This window comes from Pinus tabuliformis, chromosome 2_2 (genome assembly GCF_031772625.1).
Source record: "Pinus tabuliformis cultivar Carrire ecotype Pingquan chromosome 2_2, CPIR1, whole genome shotgun sequence".
NCBI lineage: Eukaryota > Viridiplantae > Streptophyta > Pinopsida > Pinales > Pinaceae > Pinus > Pinus tabuliformis.
In genome coordinates, this window is record NC_142300.1 from 1,087,600,464 (window position 1) to 1,087,622,595 (window position 22,132).

General features: G+C 40.2%; 1 protein-coding gene across 1 annotated transcript; it reads right to left on the minus strand.

The window, feature by feature from the left end:
- Positions 1-7,514: 7,514 nt before the first annotated feature.
- LOC149197169 (uncharacterized) lies at positions 7,515-10,430 on the minus strand. Its single transcript, XM_089408590.1, has 3 exons — positions 9,348-10,430; positions 7,993-8,915; positions 7,515-7,887 (listed from the first exon to the last, which is right to left on the minus strand). Exons 1-3 carry the CDS (start codon positions 10,428-10,430, stop codon positions 7,515-7,517), a joined length of 2,379 nt encoding a protein of 792 aa, XP_089264716.1.
- Between the last annotated feature and the right edge of the window lie 11,702 nt (positions 10,431-22,132).

Consider the following 22,132-nt stretch of genomic DNA (forward strand, 5'->3'; position numbering starts at 1 on the left):
TGGCCAATCTCGCCCAGCACAGGTAGCCTTCATTACTTTTGACTTCCAGCGCAGGTACAGAGTGGGACAGTTGCATTACAGCGCAGAAGCTCAGTTAAGCAGCTGACATGATCCAAAATAAGCCTGTTTTGAAGTGTTTTCAGGTGGAGAACTGATTGGAAGTGCTGTTGTTTGATGACCTTGTTCTTTTAGGGGTAAGAACAACATGTTTAGGGACTGAGGATCCCTGGGATTATTGACATTTCATGCTCCATGATGCGAGGCACATAAATGTCTATAACAGTTGCCCCCTAAAGTATGAGGCCGTTTATCGGGTGAAATGCTTTATCTAGAGGATCCGAAGTTCGTTCCAGTGCTGAGGAGAGTGCCCTGTAATACAATACAATACAATACATTATTTTTCATTCATCATTATTCTCATGATCTAGCTGAGGCGGGCATTCCCATGCTCAGCTTTTTATAAATACATTTTGGTACATATGACAGACGATCGTCTGAAGATAGACTGATAATTTTCTGCTGAAATTATCATCCTTTGAGTAGGATGATCATCTGCTGCAATGATGTACATGGCAAATGCTTTTATATTTCCTGAATATATATCACAGCCCGGATGGATGAAACTAGATCCGGGGTCTTCAAACTCGTTCGATCTTCACTCTAAGTACAAGTCGATCCATGTGAGAATTGCGCTGAAGTCGAACATGGAAAGACATCGCTTGATTACCGGTCAATAATGTAAACCGTTAACAAGCGCGAGAGGAATCACCAATAATGACGATGACCCTCAAGGTACTGCAGTACAATTCATGTGGCGTGAATAAAGGACTTGGCGTCGAACACCACGCAAAATCTTCTGGTCGAAGGTCATTGATGTATACCTGTCGCCGGAAGTGAGAAACTTGCCATTGAGGCATGCAAGCTTCAAAGTACTGATGGGGGTGTTCCTAGATCCACTTCTTGGATAATGAGCTGGAGTCGACAAGAAGCGATCCGTCAAAGGAGGGCCTTAATGAATCCCACATCAATGACACGGAACGGAGCTAATGACTTTAGTGGAGGTGAAAACAAACTGTGACATATGATTCAGGGTGGCGATCATGAATGGATGAAGGATAATGTATGGCAGTGGATGGGACACGGTTGACACTTTCAGAATGACCCCTCTTGAACATATAACGACACTGATGCGATGGATCGGTAGCATTACCCCAAATGTGGATGGTGTGGCGAGGACCATGGTGATGAGACCGGTGAATGAGACAACCCAACCCGATATGATACGGAGGAAAAGTGTCATGTCCAAGAGTGACTTGCTACCATTAAACTTTGAATGTTCTCCCAATTTTTCCCGAGTCATTTCTGACCAGTACCTCTTTATTTTTGTCAAGCTTGAGGAGGATAACATATGCTTGTTCTATAACCTGCCCTTCGGGCAAGCCCATCGCTATGATTTAACGAGCCTAGCGATAGGGAAACTCGTTCTCGTCTAAAGACAAGTTTGTCGCTATTTAATCATTTTAACGAGTCTAACGACAAAGAAAACTCGGTCCTTTTCATTTTTAGAGAGTCTGAAAAGGTACAGAAAGTTAACTCCATGATTCCTTTTTCGTCAGCAAATCCCTTAAGTCCGAAAAAGTATAAAACAATACAGAAGGGATGGCTGTTCGGTACTTTTAACGAGCCGAACCAGACAAGCGCTCGATCCTTTTGTGCAATAATCCTTCAGGTCCAAAAAGATTAAAATTTAGAGGAGGGATAGCGTTCCGGTCATTTAACGAGCTGGAAGGCCAAAACTCGGCAAACTTTTCATATTTTACGAGTCAGTGAAAAGAGCTGAAAGAAGACTCGTCTTTTGAGGAACGAGTGATAAACAGGGATAGCTACAGATTCCAGGTACAGGTTGGAATTTTCCAATCACGGCAGTGTCACAAGGATGGCTAGGTGAAATCACTCTTCGCAGCTGTTTCTCAAAAGAGGTAAACACACAAATGGAAGTGAATGATCGGCCAAATGAACAGTGGAGGTGATGGATGAAAACACGATCAAGGTTCTTATGGCTGATGAATTTACGATCTCAAAAGGTTATTTACCGGTTCATTTTTTCCATGAGCTTGAACTCTGGGGGAAACTTTTGCTCACACTTTTCTATTTTTTATCGAGCTTAAATTCAGGCCTAAAACTGCTCGGATTTGCGTTTATTTTTTAACGAGCATGAACTATATGCTAAAACTGCTCGATATACCAATCATATGAAGAACGCCTCTCGTAAGGACCAATTTTTATAGAGCTTATGCCTTACCACAGCTGTGCTCATTTTTGGCAAATTTTACTTCTGCCCCACAGGCTTTCTTTCATGCAAGTTTGGAAACGGCTAATCTTAAAACCAGATAAATAACCGCCCCTAGCTTGCACTCCAGAAAGTTTGCATGCCCCCAGGTATAGGATAGAATTTCGAGGCTGCCCCTCCTCTCCCCTACTTCTGTTTTTCTTTGGGTGTTCACGCTTATTTGTCATCTTGCTAATCTAATGCTAACGATACTTGTCTTCTCGTTATTTTAAGGGGTCTTACGCAGTACTCAGGCTTCCCGTCGGCCCACTTTTAACAAACAGCTATTTGTGACAATAGAAGAACACTACTCAAAGACAAAACATTGGTATTATTGAGGGAGGCTTGCCTCTTTCTTATTATCCGAAGAGTGGTTCTATTTGCTGCCGCAAATCAATCTCTTTCTTCGGCGGTGTCTATCATTGGGTTGTCCAAAGATGGTTACCCTCTGTTACAACAATACGGTCTCCTTCTTAGTTGACTGCCCCTGATTATCCTTCAAAACATATGTTTCGATGGGCGAGGCTTGAATTTAAAGATGGTGACTACTTGTTACAATAAGGGAATTCCTACTTGGGCATTGCCCACTTTTTTAGACAAAGGTGAATGATTCCCAAACACATAACTTTAACAAAACATCATTATTCCAGAACAACCCCACTTCCTACGGACGGGGTACGGACTAGTCATGTTCTTCTGCGGAAATTCTGTCTTATACCCGGGGTTTCTTCTGCCCGAAGCAGACCAGGGTGCATGCCCCCTGGGTCCTAGTCTTTCTTTCCGAATTACTCGCGCTCATCGGGAAGGAGGACTGGGGGCGGAGGCGAATCTTGAGTGAACAGACCATTTAGGATTGGTATTTGACTATTTGCGATGCGAGATCCCGGAAATGAAAGTTGGTCTACGAGCTTGACCATCCTTCCTTCGTGTGGAAAACACATTACTCTAAAGAGTGAGGAGACTATCGCTCCCATGCAATAAATATAGTCGCGTCCAAGGAGTAGGTTATAATCCAAGGGTCCTTGAACTACCAACACGTTCATCCTGACGGTCTTCCCTTTCAATGTAACAGGTACATCGGGGAGGATCCCTAATGGTCGACTGGTTCCTTTATCAAAACCTGAGAGATTTCTCAACTCAGGTAAAAGCGCTGGGGAACCCAGTGCTTTCCAAGCAACAGAGGAAAGGATACTCACAGACGCCCCTTCATCAATGATAGTACCAGCCATAATCACTCTATAGATCTGGACAATGATTCTGAATGGTGTACTGGCTGGTAACCGGGGTCTGCCTAGTTGATTCCAATCAAAGGATACAACCAGGTTTCTTGGCGGTGGGACCGAATATACGGTCGGATATGACTCTGATGATGTTCCTTCCTGCGATAAAGGAATGGGCACATTGCCCTGATGCTCATCGGAGTCGGTGTTGATGAAAAGAACCTGGATGGTGTCATCCTTGTTCTCATCAGTGAGGGTGTCGCATGAAGATGACTCTTCGGCGACGGTGCCATTTGAAGACGGGTCTTCAATGACGGAGTCATTGGACGATAGAACCTCTGAAGGAAGAGCCGGGCCAACTGCCGTATCAACCTTTAGACTTTCGTCTGGTCTAGATTCAGTGGGTTCATCCTCAATGACCGACACTTCAGCTGACCACTTGAGTGGTTCAACTGGATTTTCAACTATCGAGGGATTAGGCGTGAGTTTTCGATATCCAGGTGGAAGTTGCACCGGTGACACCGGGCGATCTTCCAAAACTCTCTTGGCCTCATCTAAGAATGGACATTTGTGGATGGCATGATGACCTTCACACAATAGACAGGGTGATCTTGGTCCCCTTCTTCGTCCTTCACTCTCGCTAGTTGACGGAATGCAATCAACTTGACAACTAGAGGTTGATGCTACCGGATTGTGCAACCTTGGGGACCAGTCCCTTAGTATCCAGGGAATACAAGGACAATCACGATGGAAGTGGATCCCTTTGCAAATGACACATGGCGTTTTAGGCCCGGTCGGTGCAGTGTGTGGGTTTTTGTCAGCTTTCTTCTGCTTGCCCCCAGTCGCCTTCGCCAGAGGCTCCTTCTGCTTCTTTTCTTTCTTCTTCTTTTCCTTCTTCTCCTTGGGAGGCTGACTTTTGCCAGCTCTACCTTGCGAAGATGAAGGATCAGAGGAAGTGTCATAAGAAGTGGAAGGCTGGTGGGTAGTTCTAGATTGTTCTGACTGTTGATTCGACTGCTCAGGATTAGTGGCGATCTGGACTACATTAGTTGAAAAGAGCCATACAGGAAGGCCGATTGTCAATCCTGGAAGCGACAATGTAGCCATATGAGGCGCACCAACATCTCCCCAAGAGGAGAAGGGATTTGGACTTCCGCCAAGGTTACTTCCTTGGTTGGTGGGCTCCATACTTTTCAACTGAAAGATCAACGTGGGAATAACAGGTGATTATGTTCCGCTTTAAAATAAATTTTATTTACGACGCTTTTAGACACAAACTTGCTTTTTCATGTTTTAAGAGTCGAGAAAAAGCTAAAGATGACTCTAGTCGCCTTCGATGTATTAACGAGCCCGAAGTGACAAATGCTCGGTTGGACTTTTTCAGTTATAGAGTTTGAAAAAGGCCAAAAGAAACTGCTCTGGAGATCTAGGCAGAGGGTGTGCCAAACCTTTCGCGAAACCACAGAATACGTTTTACGGTACGGGTGGTCGATCTTCATGAATGCTGTGTTCACTGCATCGCGATCAGTAGGGCGGCCGACACGGTTTCCTAAGGATAAAGGATAAAAGCCTATAGGGGTCTCCCAATATACGCGACGGTACACGGGAGCTCAAGTCCGTGTTAGTGCCACCGACTCTCAGGAGGAATCACCCACCTTCGTAGAGATCGACAGTCACTATGTTTAACGACGCCGGAACACGTCTCTACCTAGACCTCTAGATGTTTTCGTTAAATTCCAAAGCGTTGTTATGTAAATTGAGTTTATTTTAATGTTGATCTTTCTTAACAGTTTTCCTTTCAGGTTCGCCACGAGATGTATATATACAACTTCCTATATGCAATCTAAGAATGAGAAGCAAATCTTTTCAAACTTTCAACTTTGAAAACCTTAATCTACTTGAGGGAAAAGAAGGACACAACTTTTTCCACAGATCAAAGAACACACACTAAAATGCACATTTTCCTAAATCGTCAAGCACACAGTCAAATGCAAAATGCACAATGCATGTATTTCTTTTCGTTATCCTTAATGTTGATGCTAGACAGAAAGGAAACTGTTGTATAATTTTGAATCTAATTTCAAGTAGAAATAAACAAGCTTGTCCACAATCAAAAAAACACCTTATGATAGACTTGTTTAAACACAGGAAAGGTATAGATTCAAACCATAAAAGTGAAGAGCAAACAAACTCAAACAGCCATGAACAGTAATAAAACTAGCTCAAAAGATCACAAAGACACTTTTACAGTTCAGGATCTGAGAGGTCACAGCTATACTGGTTTGCTTTTCACAATGGGAAACTGTAACTGAAACAAGAAATACTGAAAGAACACTCACAGTTTCATCACACAACTGAGGCGGAATAATGTCAAGGAGAAGTGGCTTACAGCAAGTACAATAACCAGCAAGCAATCAGCCAAAAACAAGTGCAAACAGGGCCAAGACACAATAGGAAGACTGAGCAAGACAAGGGCTAACTGGACCAGCGCAGGTTCTAGTCTGCCAATTTCACTCTCAGCGCAGTTCCCGAAGGGAGTACCTGCGCTATAATGCAGACTGCCTGTGGACAGCCTGCACTGACTCACGAGAGTTTCGTCTACAAAGTTTTCCGGGTCATAAAAAGCTCAAAAATGCACTGTTTTTGCTGAAATAAAAAGCTATAGGTCAAGTACAGGCTAAGGGATGATCAAGAGGATGAAGATCTATCACAAAGAGTAAAGAGTCTTTTGTAGATTAGCTCTTTAAATCTTGAATTTTCTCAGCAAATGAGCAAGAGTAGCAGACCCTCTACTTCGCTTTTGATATAGTCAAAAGCTTTTCGATTTGGTACTCTTTTCTTCAAGAAATGAATAGCAAAATACTACAAACACCAACAAGATACTAGGTTCCCCAGCGGAGTCGCCAGTTTGTTGTGGGGAAAAGTATCCGATACGGATGACCCTATCCCTACTCTAAAGGTGACAGTCTTTAGCAACAACTGAAAGTAAAGCTTTGATGTTTTCCTTTATGAAAGTACAGAGAGAAAGAAGAAATGATTAACCAACCTGGTGTCCTTCACTTAGTCGATCTTGATCCTCTCTCTTTGTCTCTTGTTCCCATCTCCTTACTCTCTTTGCCGGTCCAGCTACACACAGATCCTGCACAAAACAAGAGAGGAAACTACAAGATACATGTACTCATAACTGATGCATGGATTAGAGTGAATCAAATATACATGTAAATACAATACATCAATGCAATACAAGTATATAGGAGAACATGCAAAACTTTATTGATAGAAGTAACAGGGTTCTGAGAAGGTTACAACCAATGATGGCTCCAATCCAGCAGCACCTCCCCAGCAGCAAGAACTCTCCTCTTCACCTCTAGTAAAACAATCACCCAATAGCTCTAACTGTAATCCAACAACACCTCCTTGCTTTACACAAAATTCCAGCCTCTTAGACCTCATAGAAGAGCTCTATATATAGGAGAGAAGAAGAGAGGATGAGTCAGCTGGAGGCTGGCATGGAGCTGACTAGTGTCCTCTCCCTCTTCAGTTAATCTTCAGTTCTTGAGTCCACTTGGAGATCCTTGGTTACACATGGTGATCAAGTACCTCTTACTCATCACAAGGCGAATCTGATGAACCAAGTGTCAGTTTGGAAGCTTCCTGGGCAGTTGACACCTTGCAGGATGACTGTGCCACTTGGCCAATCTCGCCCAGCGCAGGTAGCCTTCATTACTTTTGACTTCCAGCGCAGGTACAGAGTGGGACAGTTGCATTACAGCGCAGAAGCTCAGTTAAGCAGCTGACATGATCCAAAATAAGCCTGTTTTGAAGTGTTTTCAGGTGGAGAACTGATTGGAAGTGTTGTTGTTTGATGACCTTGTTATTTTAGGGGTAAGAACAACATGTTTAGGGACTGAGGATCCCTGGGATTATTGACATTTCATGCTCCATGATGCGAGGCACAAAAATGTCTATAACAGCCATACCTTCTGGTTCATCCAAGATTCTTCTATCAATTCTAGGATTTCGCTTCCCAGAAAATGCCATCCCGCTTGGTAGAATTCAATCGTGAAGCCATCTGGACCTGGAGCTGTACCTTTTTTCATGGATTTTACAACTTCTTCTATCTCCTCTAAGTTGGCAGCTCTCATCAGAGCCTTATTTTGGTCTTCTGTAACTAAACGAGGAATGGCCGAACATATTTCCTTTATTGCTTCCGATCTGTCAACTAGAGGCTCTGCTAGGATATCTTTATGATGTTCCACCAGCACTTGCTCGATTCCTTCTTGCTCCACTACTCTTTCACCATTCTGATCCTTGATGGATAATATCCTATTTCTTTGTCTGTGTTGAATCATTGCCTGATGAAAGAATTTTGTGTTCCTTTCCCCTTCCCTTAACCATTTTATTCTTGATTTCTGCCTCCATAGAATTTCTTCTTGCTTTCGCCTTTCCTCTAGTTTTCCAAGAATTATCCCTTCTTCTCTAATGCTCTCCTCTGACCTACCTTCAGTTATTATCTTTTGTTGCAATGATTCCATTTCTCCCTCTAGTTTTTGTTTGTCTTCCATAATGTTACCGAATTCCTCCTTATTCCATTTCTTGATTCTCCCTTTCAACTCCTTAAGTTTCAGTTGGAACGTATGCATCTTTCCTTTACCCTGAACTATACTTTGTGTCCACCATTCTTCCATTTTCTTTAAGAATCCCGGGTCCCTTATCCAAAACGCTTCAAATCTGAAAGGTCTCCTTCCATGACTTCTTTTAATATCCACCTCTAGTCTAATAGGCCAATGGTCAGATCCAAGAGATGGCATGATCATCGCTTCAACGAAAACGTCCTTGTTCATAATAGCTTCTGATACTAGGAAGCGATCAAGTATCGATGCTATCTGATTCTTTCCTCCCCTTCTATTGTTCCAGGTGCAGATCCCATTGATAGTTTGAATATCTACTAGTCTTAAGTCATCTATCATATCATTAAACATATCCATGAATTGATCTGACTTTATTATCCCTCCTTTTTTCTCCTCTAGGGATCGGATTAAGTTAAAATTGCCTCCTATAACCCATGCAGCCTTTGGATAAATTCTACGAATTACTTTCATGTTTTTTATAAAGCTTTCTTTTTCTCTTGGGGAATGTGAGCTGTAAACCCCTGAGATGACTACCTTTTCTTTCGTTCCTACTATTCTACCAATGCCTGTAAGGATTCTGGTCATACTGGTCCAGCCTTCTAGGATGATGTCGTTTGGGTTCCACAAAATTGCAATTCCTCCCGCAGATCCAATAGCATCTTGCCCCATAACTTCGTATTGAAGCTTATTTTTGTCGATTATTCCTTCCAACTGCTGCACTGTAATTTTCGTTTCCTGAAGAATCATAATACTTGGCTTATCCTTTTTCAATTTCTCTTTCATATACCTCTGTTTTCCTTTACTATTCAAACCCCTAATATTCCAGCTGATGATAATCATTTAAAACTTTTGATAGGAGGGGAAGAATACCTCTGACAGAGGTATCACTTTACCTGAGTTTATCAGCGTTTCTCCCACAGTCTGAATGGCTTCACTCAACGTTTTCCGACCTCTTTTCCTGTTGTTTTTCCCAGAGCCGTCCATTCCCATCTGACCATTCTCCTGTTCGTTTCCTATGGTTATCTGTTTATCCATGTTCTCCCCTTTTTTTTCCTTCTACTTTTGAAATGCTTCCTTGTACAATTGTTTCTGCTTCTCTCGTATGAATCTGCTATCCAGGTTTTTCCATTCCTGAATTAACTGTTTCATAATTTTTTCCTCCTCCACCTCATTTTCCATCTGGCTTTCCACTTCCATCTGGGATTGGACTGTTACTGTTTCTGACTTTCCGACAACCCGTTCTTCAGCTGTTTTCCTCGTATTTGTTTCTTTTCCCTTAGTTTCTTTAACTATTTCCATTGGCGTATTTCCAAGATCTTCATCATCCTCCAGGTTTACTTCATAATCCTCGTTTTCGTCTTGGAGGATTTGAAACTTGTTTTGACTCGCTGTATTAAGGGGCTTTTCTTGTGTCTGAGTTTTGGAGCCCTCTTTTCCTTGTTTCTTCCTTCTTGTAACCTGTTGAAAGTCCCTATCTGCCTCTTCCATTTTTCCTGAATCTCTTTGATGTTCCTCTTGATTTCTATTTAACCCCTCCTCCTTATTCAAAGGACATTGTCTATATAGATGGCCGTACTCATGGCACTTTCGGCACATGAACGGAATATGTTCATAGTCTATTGGTTGCTGCCATATTTCATCATGATATTCCAGCTCAATATATTCCAGAAGGGGTTCTGTTATATTCATGTATACACAGAGCCTTGCATATGAAGTATATTTGCCTCGTTTTGTTGCTTCTGCTATTTTGACAAAGCCCCCGATTGTTTTCCCAATCCCCTCTAGTATTTTAGGATCCCAAAATTCCACTGGTAAGCCAAACAATCTAACCCAGATTAGGGCAGCTAGCATTTTTTCTTTTTCAGGGTTATATCGTTCTTCCGAGTATTTCATAAACAGGTCTGCACCGTTCATAAAATATTGTCCTTCCTCAAAAACCCTATCCTTGTCCTCCAGATTCGCAAAGATGGCTGTGAAAAACCCTTTTGATCCCAGTTTCAGATCTATATGACCTTTTGGTCTCCACCATTGATAGATCCACCTGTATAATTCTTTCTGAGTTAGCCAATACCCTACGAACTTGCATATCAGTGCATGGTCCTTCATGTAGCAGTTATATTCCTCAAGTTTGTTGTAGGGAATGACATATCTAGGTTGCTTTTGTGCCCTAGGACGGCATATCCCACCCATTCTCTTTTGCCATAGGTTACCCATCACTGGTGTGTAGTTTTCCTTCTGATTACGCTGCATTCCGCTTGCACTGGTTTCACCTGCTACAACATTTTTATAGGAGGGGATCTCTCCCCTCCCCTACCGATTTTCCATTTCCTACTCAGCTCTATCCCTTTTAATGTTTAACCTCGTTTCTCTGCTGAAAACTTATCACTTAATTCGTATATGCTTCGAGATTACCTTGCTCAATCCGCCTGCCATGCCTCTCTTCGCCTTCTACCCCATGATTTCCACCTGCAACTCCAGAGTGTTGCGCCGTCTGCTAACCCTAGCCCGCAAACGCGCCCGTGAACCCTCATTTTCCAAACTACATGTTGAGTCTCAACGAAATTTCAAAATGTAACTTCTTGTTGTTATTTTTTATTTGACTTGATGATTAGGTTTATTTCATTGAGGTCTTGATGTTGTAATTTGGATTGGTCATATGTGTGATGGTTATGTTCATTGCATTGAATATCTTGATGATATATGTATCTTTTTAACCTGGATTGGCTTCTACAAATGGTTATGGTTTTGATATTCAGGTATGAGCGGACATATTTATGATATGGTGTTGTACTAATCTAGATTGACTTCGCATATGTATGAAAGATAATTGCGTATGAGTTATGATGTAAACACGTTAGCTAGTCACTATTTTGGATATCATGATCTTATTTATGTTTGGGTTAATATATTCTGAAGATATATTATGCTAACATGGATTGATTGTACAGAAAAGATTCTCTCCCCTGAGATACATTAAGCTATGAGTTTTCTTACGTCATATGTTAGGTGCTTACCTTTTTTATTATGTCATATATTGGGTGTTTGAAGGTTTGGTGTCTATTGCGTCATCTAGTTGATTTATTTAACATGGTATGGTTGCAAGTTGGTTGAATGTTTGATGAATTGCATAATATGAGTATGTGTTCAAATGATCTTGTTTTAAGATGATTGTACTAACACCTATGTGTTAAGACAGTTGATATGTACTTCAAAGTAGTTGATAGTCATAGCAATATGTCTAATGACTATGAGTTGACTATGGATTATGACATGATTGTTTGTAAAAGTTGATTCCAAATTGATAGGTATGATTGTGTTGATATTTGGAACATTTGATTGACATCAGTAAAAAATTGCAGGAAGCATGATTGGTATTTGTATGACAAGGTAATAGATGACATTTTTATATAAGTAACAGTTTGATGATGTTACAGTACATAGTAAGCCTCGATTGCAACCAAGTAAAAAGGTAAAAGGAAGGAATTGGACAAGAATTCCTTTGGATTGGTTTGGAAACCCTAATTCCAAATGAGTGAGTGGTTTTCATGCAGGAAGTCTTCTTAACCTTGATTTTGTTCGACATTATGTGGATATGTGCTATAGTCAAAAATATGTATTTTATAGGTATATTAACTCGTTTCTAGTTACAGGTAGAGGGAATTGGAGCCCCTTGAGAGATATCATGGACGTGTTCAGTTACAAGGCGGTGTGCTTGGCATAACAAGATAAGGTAATTGGTGTATTGTTATGTTTATTTATGCACTACTAGTTATCTGCTAATGACATCATGATGTAGGGAGTTGCATGGCAAGAGAGGTTGCCATGAAATTTTGACGAAGGCTCTAGATGAGATTTCCTTGGTAACCATGGGTTTGAGTCATGGTGTTTGTTGCTAGTCCAATTCTTTTGGTCTTATGGTTTCTTGTTGTGCTTGATTGCAGTTTTGTTTGTTTCTTGTGCAAGGCCTTACCAATTTTTTGTGGTGTTATATTGTTATTGATTTTCATGGTTTTATTCTTAGTTGTTTCTTGTATTTCCCTTTATTTTTTTAGTGCCTTGGGAACTTTTTGGGAAAGAGGAAAGTTGATGAATCTCGAGAGAGATGTGTGGTACTCGAAAGGTAATGTAAAACTCATATTGAAGGTCTATGCATGGGTAAGCGCAACGTAAGGTCAGACTGTGATAGCCGATTGGACTGGTTGAGACCATTGGTGTAAATGCGCAATGAAAGTATAGTCATGAGAAAGGTAATCAAGAAAGGTAAGGTGAATGGACTTGAGGCATCATATGCCTTGGCTATGTTGGGAATTGGTTTTCCCAATGCTATGCATGTTGTACACAATTAAGGGAGTTCTCTTAACCTAGACCTTATGTTATCTGGTAATTATGAAATGATCATGATTGTGATGATGTTTGTAGCTATGTATGTTTATGTATGTATGTATGTCATGTCTCAAAGGATTATCATGGATCATGATTATTTTATGCTAATGTTTATATGTACATATGTATGTATGTATGCCATTGATTGGCTAGATCATTATTATTCTATGTTGATGTTTATGTATATGTATGTATGTATCCATGTGTCTATGTCACTGTCTGACACGTCATTAGGAATCATTGTCATGGAGGAAATACTGCTTATGCAGGAGAATGTCATGATGAGGTTCCTAGTCTTATGGTAATCAAGTGGAAGAGTAGTAATGACAAATATGGGAAGTTAGTATCATGTGGTTATGAGTTGATTTATGTGATTATATTATGTCTGTGTCATGGACAGGTTATACCAAGGGATACATCAGTGAAATGGAAGCACTGTGGTCTGCAGCATGCTATGACAAGAATCGATAACACACTGGAAGCAAGGTTGCTTGGTAGAGGTAGTGTGGTTTAGGATGTGTGGTATTAATGTTGGGCATATGTCATACATGTGGTACATGTTGCATCTATGATGATTGTGCACATGTAGTATTGTGCATATGTAGTTTGTCGACATGTTGCTTATGCAATATTATGTACAAGGTGTTAGTACAAATAATGGTATATGGATGTTGCATATTCAATGCCAGGTATAGATGGTGCTCTGCACATGTTGGATATACAGTTTTATGTACATATTGTACTGTGTGCATGATGGGTGTGCAATGATGTGTGCATATGGCACTCTGTGCATGTTGGGTATGCGGTGATATGTACAGATGATGTTATGCACATGTTGCATATGCAATGCCATGTACATATGGTGTTACGTTCTTGTTGTACATGTGGTGCTATGTACATATGGTGTGGTGTGCATGATTGTACATGTGGTGTTGCGTGCATATGGCGTTGTGTACATGTTGTACAAGTGGTGTTGTGTGTCGGTGGTGTTGTGGACCTGTCTTGCATGTGGCGCTATTTACATGTAGTTTCGAGTACATGTCGTGCATATGGTATTGTGTACACCTTGTACAAGTGGTGCAGTGTACATGTGGCATTGTGTACACGTTGTCCAGGTGGTGTTGTGTAGACATTGTGCAACTGGTGCAATGTATAGGTGGTACTATGTAAATGTTGTATCATATGGTATTGGTGCACGTGGTATTGTGTGCATGTCAGACATTCTATGTTGAAGGAGGTGGTACTAGGTATGTGCATTGTGTAGGTGCATGTATTGTGTGGTGTTGTACATGGAGTATAGATGTATTGTGTTGTGTTGTGCGCTAGGTGTAGGTGTATATATTATGTTATGCATTAGATGTAGGCATATGTATTATATTTTATACATTGCGTGTAGGTGCATGTATTTCATGGAGTTGTATGTCTTGTGTGGTCATATTTGTGTGATGCACACTATTTATATGTGCACCTGGTTAAGCACAAGGCAGTGGGTGTTTTTTTGGTGTGGAAATTGATTCAGAGTGCATACAAAATAAGAAAAAAGAAAGAAGTAAGGATTGATTAAATGATAAGTATCAGTATGTTATTTTAGTTTTATTATGCATGTGATTTACGATTCTGGTATATGATGATTACATGTGAATTATGATTCTAGTTTATGATGGTTAAACATTATTTATGATTTTGTTCTATGATGGTTATGTTTTGAGTTAACCTGATGAGATATTTTTATACATGCTGATTTGGTCTAATATGCTAGTTTGACTTGTTGTGACAAGAAGTGAACAAGATTGAAAGTGCACCTTATTTACGACCTACTAATGAGGTATGATGTGAATTTATTTCAATTTATTTTAAATCTAATGGGAGGTATGTGCTTTGTACAATAATGCATGAAATGCTCAGTTGGGTGATTGAAATTGAATGCAAGAATTTGTAACGACAAAAGGAATTGGAAAATGCAGCAGTATGCTAGTAAAGCATTTAGGAATAGGGCCATTATGGGACATTGGTACCCAATACTGTCCATTGATTTCCATTATCATGCTATGACTGGTATGATGATTTTGAAGCAAGGATATGCCTTTGTTTTTGTATCTTCTGATGTGAGGAAGCATTTCCAAGGGATGGATTGCCAGTGGAACTTGGAAGGTGAGTGATTGAATGGAAGAGGATGACCAGATTACTCGATGGACTATGTAGCAGATAAGGGAAGATCGTAGAGGGATTTGTTTTGGTCATTAGCATTTCCAGATGGAATTCGATACACATTGGGAATGCACACTGGAACAATGAGTTGGTAATTGTTCACTCAGAGGACAAGTGATGCAAAATTATAGTGGTAGACATTGGATGCAATTTGATTGTGGCAATGGATTCTAGACTTCTTGGGAAGGTTTTTAATCCTATTATTCCTTGAGGGTGGAGGTGTGAGCCTTTGGATTCCCTTGTTGTGGATGCACTCATCGTATCTTTTTTTATTTGCTGGTTGAGCAAATGTGCATATGTGTGTATTATTGTAAATACTCTATTGAGCTGGATTTATAAAGCTCCACAGATAGTATCATTATTTGTTGGTTGAAGCAAATGTGTATGTGTATATGTGGTTATTGTCGATACCGTAATGAGTTGTGTTATCAAGCTCCAGTAAAAGTTATTTTTTTCATGTTTCAGTAGCGATCATTGTAATTAATGTAACAATTTATGTTATAAAGTTGCATCCATAGTATGCTTTGTGTTTAGTAGTCTTGTTGGTGATAGGTATCATTGAACACCAAGTACGGTGTTCCCCAAAGGGGAGGGTTCTGTAACATCCCTGGTTAAAAATCCATGCAAAATATATATAAGGCCGCAAGGATGGGATACATATTCCAAGCTGAATGGGGGGGAAACATATTAATGGATGTCAATTCGTTTTATTATGGCTAAGGAAATTAGCAAAGGCAATGTCAATGTAGGTTTTAACCCCATACAGAAAGTACCTGCATACGAATTCTAAAACACATAAAATAAACAATGCGAGAGCATAACACATAAAACACATATACACAGACATTTTCCCCTGGATCCCAAAACCGGGACTACCAGCTTGATTTTTCATTATTTTCCTTTCAATGTTAAAATACATATTTATACATGCTAAAGCATCCAATACCATGGACCGAAAACCATCTCGTTCAAAAACATGTGTGAAGACCATGCACAAAACCATAGGTGGGTCCGCCCAACTTAACATAGGTTCCAAAACCAACATTATTCGGGGCACTACCCTAGAACCCATAGAGTGGGGTTACCTACATTGCTCAAACCCCCTGTGACCATCACACTACGCAATCGGTGCAACGAAGGGGGGGTTCTACCCCCCCTTTAACCCCCCGGTTAACTATGTGGGCTAGTCGTGGAAAGATTATAACACAACCCAACATTGTCCCACTTGTTATTTTCCTTCCACAGGGGGCCACAAGAGAGCTTAGTCATTTATCCAACTCTGCAATTCCCATTGTCTCTCTACACCAAGAGAACTTCTTAGAGCTCACAGATTTGGTCAATGCATCTGTAGTATTCTTCAAAGTGTCCACCATTACTAGCAACACCTTTTTTTCCTCTATCATATCCCTCACAAAGTGATAATTATCATCAATGTGCTTTGTCTTTGAATGATATGTAGGGTTCTTTGCCAAGAAAATTGCACTTTGGCTGTCACAGTCTATCCTTATAGCTCCCTGTACTAAACCCATACTTGAACACAATCTCTGCAACCAAATTGCATCCTTGCTTGGATGAGTGGCTGCCATGTCTTCTGCCTTTGTAGTTGATAGTGCCAATACAGATTGTTTCTTACTCATCCAACTAACTGCACCTCCAAATAGGTTAAAGATATACCCACTTGTAGATCATCTCTGATCCAGATCTCCAACCCAGTCTGCATCAACAAAGCCATGAATATCCAACACTCTATCCAATCTTAGTCTTCCTTGGTAGCACAAACCATAATCACTAGTGCCACACAAATACCTGAAAACCCACTTCATTGTTGTCCAATGCTCCTTTCCTAGTTTTGACATAAACCTGCTCAATACTCCCACTGCATGTGCAATGTCTGGTCTAGTACAGACCATTGCATACATCAGGCTACCAATTGCACTTGCATATGGAACACGTGATGTGTCCTCTTCCTCTTCTTGTGCCTTGGGACACTGTTCAACACATAACTTTACACCTACAAGAATATGAACCTTCACCGGTTTACTATCCTTCATATTAAATCTCTATAATATTGTCTTGACATACTTGCTTTGGTTTCACCAGAGCTTCCTATTCGCCCAAGCTCTTTTAATTTCGATGCCCAAAATATAGTTTGCGGCAACAAGATCTTTCATGTCGAATTTGGAGGACAATTGGGTATTCAATTCCTGGATACTTTCTTTGTCATTGCCAACCAACAATATATCATCCACATACAAGACCAAATAAATAACACAGTCACCAATTAATTTAAAATACACATAGTGATCTACTTTGCTTCTGGTGAAGCCAAGTCCCCATGTAAATGTATCAAATTTCTGATACCACATCCTTGGTGACTATTTTAACCCATACAGATACTTTTTTAACTTGCATACCAGTTCTTGCATACCCCTCGCCGCAAAGCCTTCAGATTGCTTCATGTAGATTTCCTCTTCCAGATCCCTGTGAAGAAATGTTGTCTTCACACCCAGTTATTCTACCTCAAAATCAAAAGTAGCAGCAATAGATAAAATTAATCTAATAGAAGTTACCTTGTCAACAGGAGAAAGAATAACACCAAAAATAATTCCTGGCACCTGGCAATAACCTTTTGCTAGCAACTGAGATTTGTATTTCTCCACCTTTCCTTCTACATTTATCTTCTTCTTGAACACCGATTTGCTGCCAGTGGGTTTCCTTCCAGCCAACAACTCCACCAAATCCCAAGCCTCATTTTTGAGAAAAGATGTCATTTCAACAACCATGACCTCTTTCCAAAGTTTTCCATCCTCTGAATCTACTGCTTCTTTCACAATTTTGGGATCATCATTAGTAATAGGTCAAGAAAATTTTGAACAGAAAGAAGATGGAATATACCTTTCTAGCTACCTTCTTTCTCGAACTAATCTTCTCACACCCGGAGTTTTTGGCTCTTCCTCTTCTGATTCCTCCTCTACTGTAGAGTCTGATTCTTCCTCCTTTAGCTCAAACTCTATCTTCTAAGGTTCCTTTGGTTAGAATACATGTCTAATAACATCTTTCACCTCTCTGAGCACCACATCTCGGTTGTACACAACCTTCCTTGTTACTAGGTTCCAAAGCTTATAACCCTTTAAACCATCCTTTTACCCAATAAGGATGCACTTTTTAGATTTACTATCCAACTTGGTTCGTTTTTCATTTGGAACATTTACATAGGCATCACATCCAAATACCCTCAGATGTGAAAGAGATGGTTTCTTACCAGTCCTAACTCTTGTGGAGTTTTATCCTCCAACGTTGATGAAGATGATCTATTGACCAGGTAACATGCTGTCTCCATCGCCTCTTCCCAGAATTCATGTCCTAACCCGGCACCACTAAGCATGCTTCTTACCCTTTCCATCAACGTCTTGTTCATTCTTTTGCAAATCCATTTTTCTCTGGTGTGTATGGATTAGTTCTTTGTCGTGCTATACCACACTTCTTACAGAATTCTTCAAATTCCTTGCTACAAAACTCTCCACTGTTATCTGCCCTCAACACCTTTATCTTCTTCTCTATATGGTTTTCCACCAGGGACTTAAATTCTTTAAACCTATCAAAGACTTTATATTTCTTCTTAAGGAAATATATCCATGTATTCTTTCAGAAGTCATCTATAAATGATACATAGTACATAGACTTACCCAGTGATGGAAGCCTCACAGGTCCAAACACATCATTGTGCACAAGTTATAATATCTATTTCACCCTCTTACCGCTAGAGGCGAAACTCACTCGATTCTACTTCCCATATACAAAATTTTCACAGAAATCAAAATCCAAAGAGCTATTACTCATACCTTCTACCATACCATTACCATGAAGTATTCGAAGGCCCTTCTCTCTAATATGTCCAAGCCTTTGATGCCATAGCATGGTCTTCTCTCCAGAGACCACTAGCTTTTTTGCTCCACTATCAAGAACCACAGAGCTGTTGCACCCATCAACAACAGTGCTACCTTGCAGCTTGTACAAAGTTTCAATATGAACTCCCCGCATTAATACCAATGATCCTTGAACCATCTTGCATGTATCATTCTCAAACACTTTTTTTACACTTGCATCATCCATCTTGCTTACAGAAATCAGATTTCTAGCCAATGCAGGAATATGCAGAACACCCGAAAGTCTTCTAACCGTTCCACCTTGGAACTTACACTTTACTTTTCTGTGACCAACCATTATATCCTTACTATCATCCACTAAGAAGACATCACCACCATCATATTTCTCATACTCGTAGAACCACTCTCTATGGGGAGTGAAGTGAAAGGATGCACCTGAGTCAATCAACCATGCCTCATGATCTACATGTGTACTTAAAGAAGTCAAGTACACATCCCCATCTTCATCTGAGGTGGTTCTTTCCTCTACAGAAGGAGCATCATCAGATCCCTTTCCTTTATCAGGAGCTTTAGATTTACAGTCCCTTTTGTAGTGCCCTTCCTTTCCGCATTTCCAGCACACCACCTTTACTCGCTTTCCTGGAGGTTTAGATCTTCCTCTAGATTTAGATATCCCACTCGATGACTTATTTTTTCTTCTATTCTGGGACCGTCCTTGTCCAGATAAGGCATCACCATTCTAGCTCTCCATATTTTTCTATCTCATCTCCTTCGTCAGCAAGGATGAGACTATTTCATCAAAATGCAAGGCAATTGCATTGCTACCTATTGCAATAGCTAGACTATCCCACGAATCTGGTAGAGAACACAACAAACTGATGCACTTATCTTCATCTAAAATTTTAATATCGATAGATGCTAACTGACTTACCACAGTATTAAATGCATTCAGATGCTCTGTCACCGAGTCTCCATCTTTCATCCTCACGTTATACAGTTTTTTCCACAGGAATAGTTTATTCACCAGAGACTTAGATTGGTACAAAGTCCCTAACTTGTCCCACCTAGCCTTCACCGTAGCTTCCCCTGATACATTCAAAAATACTAAATCTGAGACACACTATCGTATTGTGCTCTTTGCCTTTTGATCCAACTTCTTCCATTCTTCATCAAACACTCCCATTGGTTTAGTACCCGGATCTATCGCGATCCACTGATCTTTATCCACCAAAAGATCATCCATCTTGAGTTTCCACAACTCAAAACTCTGACCATTAAATTTCTAGATCTCTATCTTTCCATTACTCGCCATCTTCTTTCACCACTAGAATCGATCTCATAGATCTCCCATTGAATAGGGTCTACCACAGGCCCTAGTGAAACCCCTCAGCAACAAAGTCGTCGCCTTTAAGCCAAAACAACTCTGATAGAAAATGTAGGTTTTAACCCCGTACACAAATTACCTGCATACAAATTCTAAAACACATAAAATAAACAATGCTAGAGCATAACACATAAAACACATTTACACAGAGATTTTCCCCTGGATCCCAAAACTAGGACTACCAGCTTGATTTTTCATTATTTTCCTTTCAATGTTATAATACATATTTATACATGCCGAAGCATCCAATACCATGGACTGAAAACCATCGGGTCTAAAAATGTGTGTGAAAATCATGCACAAAACCCCACACCCTCAAACCCCCTATGACACCTCCCCTACGCAATCGGTGCAACGAAGGGGGGGCTCTGCCTCCCCTCTAACCCCCTGGTTAACTATGTGGGCTAGTCATAGAAAGAATATAACACAACCCAATAGGAAAAGGCTTAATAAGTCAAGAGGCATTTAATGACATTTTATTTATGAAAATAATAAAAATTAGGAGAAAATGTAGGTCAGAGGTCACAGATTTCATGTGAAGAAGAAAATCAAGGAAAATAATTGAAAATGAAGAAAATAGAGGCCTCATTAATAAAAAGGTTTTTGAGGATTTGTGGAAAAGACTTGATCGGTTTAGCATTCTAGATCTCTTCTATACTCTCTCTCTCTCTCATACTCTTGGAGACTTAGAGTTTTATTGGAGCACTCTTTGAGGGTGTGGCATACTTGGAATTTTGGAGAAATAAGGCAAAGGTAGAGAAAGACAACACAAGAGGTAATCGAGATCAACAATTACATCATATTTTCTTGCAGGTACCAAGTTGCATGTATGTTTCCATGACTAGTGTTGGATTGCCTAGCCATGCCATTTCCTGGATATCCATGGTGATTGTGGATTTATTTCCTTGTTTTGTTTTTGGTTGGATCTCATGTTTCCTTAGCTTGGGTTGAGTTATTAGTCTCATAGCCTTGGTTGGAAAAACATTCTGGAGCCTTGGAATAGCTTGGGTTGAGTTATTAGTCCTGTAGCCTTTGTTGGAAAAACACTCTAGAGCTCTTGGTGGGTTGAGTTACTAGTACTGTAGCCTTGGCTGGAAAAGTCCTCTAGAACCCAGTAAAAGTTGTGGGTTGAGTTACTCATCTCGCAACCTTTTTTGGAAAAACACTCTGGAGTCATGTATGGTTGGGATAGAGACTGATCTACTGATGGTTATGATGATGTATGACGATGAGGTGGAATCACTGTTTGATGGCTTGAGGTGGATGGCCTCTGCAAACCCACGATGGCTTTTGATTGATGTGTTCTATGAGATGCAACATTAATACTTGGTGGCATAGGGCTGAATGGCTAAAGAGATATTTGGCTCAACCATTATATGGCTGGGTGGAATGTGGAAGTCCCATCCCGAGTTTGGATTTTTCATCATTAATGAAAGGTTATTTCTCCTTATTTTTCTATGAGAATTTTGATGGATTATATGTGGTCTATATGACTTACTTTTAGGAGTATTTTTTGTGGTTAGTATGCTAGTTATGTATGTGTTTTATGATAGTAACCATGTATGGCTCTCATCATGTTTTAACCTATATATAAATGAACAACGTATCTATGACCTTATGGATGGAGTGGCAATTAAAGTGATAAGAAACGATGCTTCATGGCAAATCTCAGATATGTATGAGACCCCTATGCTCATATATGCTATTTATACATGTAGGTTTCCTATTTACTAAGTGTTTGAAAAAATGTTTGTTATTGCTAGTAGGGGTCCAATCAAGGTCTTGAACAATTTTTTGCTCTAGTACTTTCAATTCAATGTTATTTTATTGATTTGGAGAGATGGTTCAATTATGGGAAATGACCCTCGATTTGGGTCTAAAAAGGTGGATGAAATCTTGGAGTTGCTGGCATAACACTGAAAATTAGGTCTCTTGTTGTCGACAATCAAGCCTATGAGAGTGACTATAGGGTTACAGTCGCATGCATGCCTTGGCATGGGAGTGGATTTGGTTATAATTCATCTAAATTCTAGGTTAACTCAGGGATTGAGCACCTGGACTAGTGGACTAGCTCTTTGGGGTCTTAAAGC

Excerpts from the sequence above, each read along its gene's own strand:
- LOC149197169 (XM_089408590.1), bottom strand. The coding sequence starts at position 10,430 with ATGCAGCGTAATCAGAAGGAAAACTACACACCAGTGATGGGTAACCTA. Across the intron at positions 8,916-9,347 it reads AAAGCCAGATGGAAAATGAG|GAAACGAAAATTACAGTGCA; the intron begins GTGGAGGAGGAA and ends ATGATTCTTCAG. Across the intron at positions 7,888-7,992 it reads CTTGGAAAACTAGAGGAAAG|ACAAAGAAATAGGATATTAT; the intron begins GCGAAAGCAAGA and ends GATTCAACACAG.